The 8,363-nt window shown below is 26.5% G+C and overlaps 1 protein-coding gene across 1 annotated transcript; it reads left to right on the top strand.

Moving 5' to 3' along the window:
• The first annotated feature begins 5,992 nt into the window (after positions 1 to 5,992).
• On the top strand, positions 5,993 to 7,416 carry LOC125862585 (early nodulin-93-like). The gene is made up of 4 exons (XM_049542697.1): positions 5,993 to 6,113; positions 6,244 to 6,305; positions 6,659 to 6,734; positions 7,100 to 7,416. Exons 1-4 carry the CDS (start codon positions 6,047 to 6,049, stop codon positions 7,180 to 7,182), a joined length of 288 nt encoding a protein of 95 aa, XP_049398654.1. The 5' UTR covers positions 5,993 to 6,046; the 3' UTR covers positions 7,183 to 7,416.
• The last annotated feature ends 947 nt before the right edge of the window (positions 7,417 to 8,363 follow it).

Genomic DNA, 8,363 nt, shown 5'->3' with positions numbered 1-8,363 from the left:
TCATTGTCTCTCTCTTTATGTTATTATATATTCTTTGTTCATCTATATATATATATAAACAAACTTATTTGGTATTGATATTAAAAATTGAATCAATACAAAATAGATTTTTCATTGGTATAGTCCAACAGAGACAGTTCGATATTTTGAAAAGCTAGCCATTACATGCCGTTGAAGTGTATTTTGTCGTGCTAGGTCATTGCCATATTATTTTTGTCTTTATTTAACCCCAATAATGGATTGAATCGAAATGAATTTTTCTATTACAACCTCTTTTTTTCTTTTTGGTAATTAGACTTTTCATTAATCACCAAGGTACTGAATTACAAATCTAGATCCATACAATCAGCTATTGCAACTCTTTGGAGTTAATATCTCAAAAGATCATTGAACTATGAGAATTTAATTAGCAAAGTCATTGAATTTTGTTTTATTTCAATAAAATCACTCAACTTAACATTTTTATCTTCAAAAATCACTCAACTATATTTATCATTAAAATAAATTTAACATAATAAAATAAATTATTTTTTATTTCATATAAACATAGACTTCACGAATAAACAAAAATTAAAAATTAAAAAAAAAAACTGAAAATGGTGTGGATTTTGACCCTTTTTTATAAAAATAATAATATTACAAAATAAAAAATAATGTCAAAAATGGTGACTTTTAGATTCGTTATTTCTATGTGGATTGTTCCAGCTCGGTGAGTTCCACTGGAGGTTTACACTTTCTTTCTAGTTTCTCGGTGTAAAAATTATATGTTGAGTAAATGAGAATTGTTGGAAGAAATTTAAAATTATTCAAAATGTAATTAGAAATAATATCTCAATGAGAGAAGGTGCCTGGAAATGAAAATGGTGTAGATTCAATTTTTTCAAAAAAATAAAATAAAATTGTAAAATAAAAAATAATATGGGAAATTTTAAATTTTATTTATTTGTGGGGTCTATGATTACATGGCATAAAAAATAATTTAATTTGCCATGTCAAATTTGATTTTATGATAAATGTAGTTTAATAATTTTAGAAGAAAAAAGTGTTAAGTTGAATGATTTTATGATACAAAATAAACTTGAGTGACTTTGCTAGATAATTTCTCATAGATCAGTGACCTTTTAAGATATTCACTCCAATTCTTTGTGTGTATATAGTTAGTTTTTGACCGTACAAAAGTAGTTATAACTCCACCTCGTATAGAATTGCTCACATTATCAATCCCAAACACAAATAAAAAAACAAAGTTTGAGATAAATTAGCAGTTAATGTAGAACTCGTCAATTAATGAGAATCCTCTCTAAATAATCAAGTGAAGGATTCATGTAATCGAACCTAACTTGCTCTTGGTTGGTGTGTTATCATTGTTATAAGCTAAAAGTAGTAATGATGAACTATACATTATGTGGTAAACAAATTATTTCAAACCATAATATATTGTGGGGCTTGGTGGGATTTTGCCAATTTCATCAAAGAATTTGTTTTGGGCCACATTGACATTATTTATCCAAAAAGGCCCAATAGATAACTAGCCCACTTTGACATCACAGACATCCATTTTGTGGTCCAGGTACTCTGTGAGGAAGGTAACAATAATAACAATAACGATATATTCAGTGAAGTTACATAAGTAGGGCTTGAAAAGAATAGTATATACATAATTTTACAGAAAAAATCATGAAAGAGAGCGCTTCTCTCAAATGGGACCCTATGCAGTGCAAACTCAGAATAATCAGGCTCCAATATAGATATCGTATACTGAATGAAAAATCGAAACAAGACAGGCTACAAAGATAACTAATCAATTCATCTCATACTATACTATGTGATACATTTTCATTTTTAGTTAAATTTCTAATTTTATCTTTTATAAGACGATTTATAACTATTATTTCTTTCTGAAACTTAATATTCAATAAAAATATATCACATAAACTGAAACGTCCGGACAATAAATGTTGGTATCACTAGCTTTCTTGTAACTAATGATCTAAAGCTCCTTTGAAGAAATAATTCCTAGAAATTAGGTTTACCTACCGCTACTTTTTTTTTTGGACATAAGTGAAGGTATAAGTTGAAACAATGACCAATTACCCAATTGGGCAGTTGTTTATTAGCCCATAGGTCTCATTGGCCACTTATATTAGCATAGTTACTATGAGAGATCAATCAAAAACTTACAAAAATATGATAATATTATGTATTTTTATAGCATATATATCAGATATATATTAATAATAGGCATATATTTTTTCAATAGAGTCGATAATAAATACTTATCATTCACCATCGTATGACATACATACAATATATATATATATATATATATATATATTAGGTGTTGATTTTCTCATACATACAAGTTATAATATACAAGTTATATATAATATAACATACACTTCCCATACAGATGGTTTGAAGGGAAAATTTACTCCTCATAAAACTAGATAATTTATGTATAAAAAAATTGTATAATATTATATTTCGATACCCACGTTACCTTGAAGACTAGGGATCAATACTCATTTTATATATTTTTTTTTGGAAAAATTAGCTATATAGTCATAATACCTAACATATTTAGTCAAAACAACAACACTTTAAAATATTTATTTAAAATGACAGAATGTCAATATTTTCAAAAATAATTTGTATTCACATTTTATTATTTATATTTCCTTTTATTAATCAAAAGAGTCCATAATTGGATCAAATTCTAACCAATAACAGATTAAAAATAAAAAACAAATACAAAACTATCCATTAATATCTTCCCACATCTTAGACGTTTCCCACCTTTCACGTTTCTCAATTAAAGTTTTTATTTTCCCCCAATTTTCACATTCTAAGATTCTCTTTCTACAAGTTTTTGGCTCACATTGAAACACAAGGTATTCAAGCTCGATTCTTCAACAAAATCGATGGATTAATTCAAGGGATTAATCGGTTGGTAAACAAAATCTAGAGTTTGAATTTGGTAAAGGTAATATCGATTAGTTATTTAGGTTTCTTTTGATTTGTTTTCAATATCACCGTCTATGGTTTTATTTAGAATTGTACATATTACGAATTTTCAGTTTTTTTTTTTATTATTCAAGTTTGTTTACATATTCATCTAATATCTATGTATTTCAGATTTTTAGTCGTTTAAACAAATTTTTTTGATTTTTTTCTAATTTCATTTTAATATTTTAGAAATTCCTCCAAGACGTAATTACTTTTTTAATATTTTTTTCAGATTTTTTTTAATACAACTTATTCTATGTTTTTCGAAAACAATATTTTCAGTGAAATAATAATAATATAACAAACTGGAATATAAACACATTTTAGTTTGAATACAACTTACTTGTATGCAGCAATCACTACAAGTCAACAAAAATATGTATACAACCACTAATTAGTTGATGTTTTTTACTCCATAGTTGTACGCTGTCCAAAATTGTTATACTTGTATCCCTATATTACAGAACATCCGTAAAAAGCTATAAATCCCAATACATACAAAGATTTTACTGATTTAATTAGGAAAAAAAATAACAATTATACTCGACATATGTGAATATCTCATCCAAACAAGAAAAAGAATCGAAAAAAATACCTGATTGTTTTTCGATTGTTCACTGGATGCGACAAATTTATAGTCCTCAATTTTGAAAAATTTCGTTTCAAAAAATATGTCGTATTCAACTTGAAGAATCTTTGAAAGTTATAAGATGAATGATTCGGAAGACAAACTAAATTATTTTTAAAAATTAAAAATTGATGTTCTTAAGAAGAAAGAAAAAAAAGCCTCGACAGGAAGAAGAGATTTATAATTTTTTCAAAAGGTAATTGATTTGTATTTAAAACTTTTTTTACTTTTTTCTGTTATTAATTTTTGTATTCTTTCAAATTAATCAAAAAATAAATAAATACATAACTAATCCATTAACAAACTAAAATAATGACATTTTAAATAAATAATGAAACTGTTGCTAAGAAGTCCCACTAAAAGATAAAATATTGTTGTTTTGAAAATTTCCCCTTTTTTTTTCCCTTTGTTTGGCCCATTGTTTTTTTTAGTGATTTAATCATATTTTAGAAATTTTAGATTCGCCTCTGATTGACTTGCTCATATAATTTGAAAACACATACAGTTATTGTCTTCACCTACATTCAACTTCTGCTTTGAAAATATACATACATATTATATTCGCACAATCATTTAGAATCAGATATTGTATACGTGCGAATACATATTATTTTTTAAAAAAAGAAAATCCAAGAAATGACAATCCCAAGTTTGTGGCCAGGTGTTAAACACTAGTGGACTAAACATCATGCATTTTTCTTTTCAATTTATCCATAGGGCACACACTTAGAAAAATGGGTATTTCCCCATAGTTTTGGCCTAAAGTTCCCAAAAACCACTGGCAGTTCTCCAAAACTGTGGAACCAAATAAAGACTGATAAGTACTGTTTCTTGGTTTAATCATTTACTCGACTTATTTTGACCGAATACAAAATTTAAATTTTAGAATTTTAAATTAAAAATATGTATAGTCTCTTAAATCTTATGATTATATTAAAGGTTGAAATTGAAAAACTTACTAAATATAAACAAAAATACTTAAATTACAACAGAAAGGAGTAATATTTGAAATGACTTTTTCTAGTATTTTCATTAATTCAAATTTATGGTAAGTATCAATATGTATTTTGTTGCATAAAGTTTTTTATAAACTAAAGTGCAGAGAACTTTTGTATACTATAGGAGTAATATTTACTACTTATATAAGTAGTACTCCCTAATCCCTAATTAGTTGTCCACTTTTAAATTGACACATCAATTAAGAAAACAATTATTAATATAGTGAGTTTACCATTTTATCCTTATTAATTATGAAGTAGATAAATTGCAAACTTGAGATTTTCTAAAAGTTTTACTTTTTTAAAATAATTAATTGAGGATATAATAGGTAAAATAAATTTGTCCTTTTTTGATTTGTCAAAATGGACATGTAGCTAGGAACAACTAAAAAGGGAAAAATGAACAAGTAATTAGGGACAAATGGAGTATAATATACTACTCCCTCCGTTTAAAAAAGAATGACTTTCTTTCCTTTTTAGTCTGTTTAAAAAAGAATGATCTCTTTCTTTTTTTGGTAACATTTTAATTTCAGTTTTTTACTTGGCATGTTTAAGGCTACAAGATTAAAGGGAAATTTTGTACATTTAATATAACTTTAATTTAGGACCACAAGATTCAAAAGTCTTATTTATTTATTTAAACTCTGTATCAAGTCAAACTAGATTATTCTTTGTGAAACGGAGGGAGTAATATTTACTGCTTATTAATTATTAATATCCCTTTCTCCCTATCCAAGAATAACTCCCCTCGACCAATAAAGAGTCACTTACTTTTATTGGGGTTATTTTCATAATTGATTAAAGTTATGTAGATATTAAGAATTATATATATATATATATATATATATATTACTTTATTTAAAAGTTAATTATATTTAATTTAGTTATTTATTAAATATTACCTTACGTCCTGCATACAAACCAAAATAAATGCCACATTAATTTTATGTATAGTAAAAGTAATGTGGTTATTAATTATATAAATTTTATTAAATATATGAATAATTTACCTCCTGATCAACTATCAAACATCAAACGAATCTTTATAGTACTCTTTTAAAACCACAGATTCATGAACCGACAAATGTATCTAATTTAGTATAATAAACTGACCATAAAACAGGAACCTGATAACACATAAACTACTTATAATAATAATAATAATAGTACCAAAAAAAATCTTAAAATAGTATTACTCACGTACTGAGAATTAAATATTAAATAAATAAATAAATAAATAAATAAAAAGTGAGAAACAAAAACAAGTGACTTGGAACATTGGAAATTATCCAAAACCATCAAACTAAAATGTCTATAAATAGATAGAAATTCATTCTTATTTCCTACTTCACTCACAAAACTCAAATCATTTATTCCAAAAGCTTATAACTCTTTTACAATATTTCTAAAAAAAATGGCAAAAAATGTGAGTTTGGATTCAATAGACCAAAAATTAGCACTTGCAAAACGTTGCTCTCATGGTACTTTGCCTTTTATTACTTGTACCTTCACCAAAAAAAAAATAAAAAATCCCATTAGAATTTTTTCATTTAATTGATAATTAATCTGATGAATATTTTTTTTTCATTTTATGATTGTAAATAAATGTAGAAGGAGCAAAGGCAGGAGCAAAAGCAGCAGTTTTTGCAACAGTTGCTACTGCTATTCCTACTGTAAGTTACACTATCTATTGCCATATTTTACGTGTGTTTCGTACGATAAAAGTCATTTTTTTTTTGAATTTTTGAAAAATATTATTTGATATTTGGTTGGAAAAGTGATAGATGTTCTTTGTTTGTATTTTTAGTTAATTTTAAAAAGTGACACATTTTTCGGTTAGTAATTTCACTTTACACTTTTCAGTTTACTTTTATTATAATGATTTATATCATATGAATGTTTATAACCTATAATTTTAGGCGACAAGTTTTAAAAGTTTTCTAGTACTAAAAATTGATACTAATTAATATTATTGCCTTCTAATACTAATATATTTGAATTATTGATGAAATTAATTAATTTGCAGTATGCTTGTGGGAAGATATCACCATGGGCAAGAGCACATCTCAATCCAACTGCTAAAGCTCTCATTGTCTCCACAGGTATAAAAAAAAATTAATTTATATATAAAAAAAATTATATCATCAATGAGATTTTACTTATTATAATATATATCATAAATATAAAAGTCAATTTTATTTTTGATAAATAATTATCTTTCAGGTGACTAGATATATATAGTAATATCGTACGTAAACAATTTATTCACTCTCATTCTAGAATCTTGATAACTTAACACACCTTCTATATACATGATAAATTATTCAGATTATAGTCTTGATTTTAATTAATATACTTAACAACAATCAAACATGATATAAATTTCATATCACGATACTTTAGTGCATAGAAATTAAATTCTACGAATTATTTTTCTAATAATGGTTTATATTATTCTATATGACAGTTGCTGGGATGGCATACTTTATTGTAGCAGACAAGACTATTTTGAAAACAGCAAGGCAAAACTCCTTCAAACAACAAGGCTAATATAATTATGAAGGCTCATCAACAACTTATAAAAGCTGTTTTAGTACTAAGTTTTATTATGAAAATTTAAATTAATTACTGTTTTAAGTACAATTAGTAGGGTAGTTAGTAGGTGGAGTACTCACATGATGAGGTAATTAATTAGTAGAAACCTCAAAAAAATGTGATTTTTGTCTATGTAATAGAACCATCTACATCCTCTACTACTATAAATATAATAAACCTTGTTTTTCTCATCAATCATTAACCTTATTTATTTATTTTTACGTAAAAGCGATCAGAATTTGACTATACACTATGTCACGTTTTATTAATAAGGATCTAATTATTAGAACAAATCTACATGACTATCACGTACATATATAATTTCCCCTCCCTTTCATGCAAAATAGACGCGAGATCTAATTTAATTTATTTTTATATATATTTACTTATTATTTATTATTTTATTTTGATTTACCTTGAAATAGGCAAATTAGCATGTACATATATTTAATTTGTCAAATCATCTTAGGATAAATGTCACGACCCAAAAATGGACGTGATGACACTCGTCTTATCCCACCAAGACAAGTCAGCCTAAAACTCAACCATTACAATAAAATGCAGAAATTTTTATAATCAACTCAAAAAAAATACCCCAAAATCTGGTTGTCACGTGTACAAGCCTCTAAAGTATTACAATTGATTCAAAAGAAAAACACAAGTCTCAAATGACCTTGTTTCTAGAATAGAACGAGATCATAAATAAGAGTAAGAAGGATCGCTGAGAAGACAAACAACTACCTCACAAATCTCCCAGAAGCCTCGGAAAAGAAGAGAATAACAAGTACCACAAAAATCCAGGCTCGTAACCTACAAAAATTTGTAGAAGCAAGGGGTGAGTACCAAACCACACGGTACTCAGCAAGTAAACCTCTAAACACGAGCTAAGGGGATAGAATACAAGTACTCCTTACACCCCAACCGAACCTTCACAACTACAATCTGTATAAAACCAGCCCAACCTAACAGTTCACAATTTACAAAGCACATAGCTCAACACAACACTCTAACAATTTCATATCCTCAACAACAACAATAGTTTCATATCCTCAACAACAACACTCTAACAATTGCATATCTTCAACAACAAGCTCAATATTCATCAGTCACAAGTTCCATAGAAAGGCACTCACAAG

Source organism: Solanum stenotomum, chromosome 4 (genome assembly GCF_019186545.1).
Source record: "Solanum stenotomum isolate F172 chromosome 4, ASM1918654v1, whole genome shotgun sequence".
In the NCBI taxonomy this organism is placed as follows: domain Eukaryota; kingdom Viridiplantae; phylum Streptophyta; class Magnoliopsida; order Solanales; family Solanaceae; genus Solanum; species Solanum stenotomum.
This window is presented reverse-complemented; position numbering and strand designations above follow the sequence as displayed.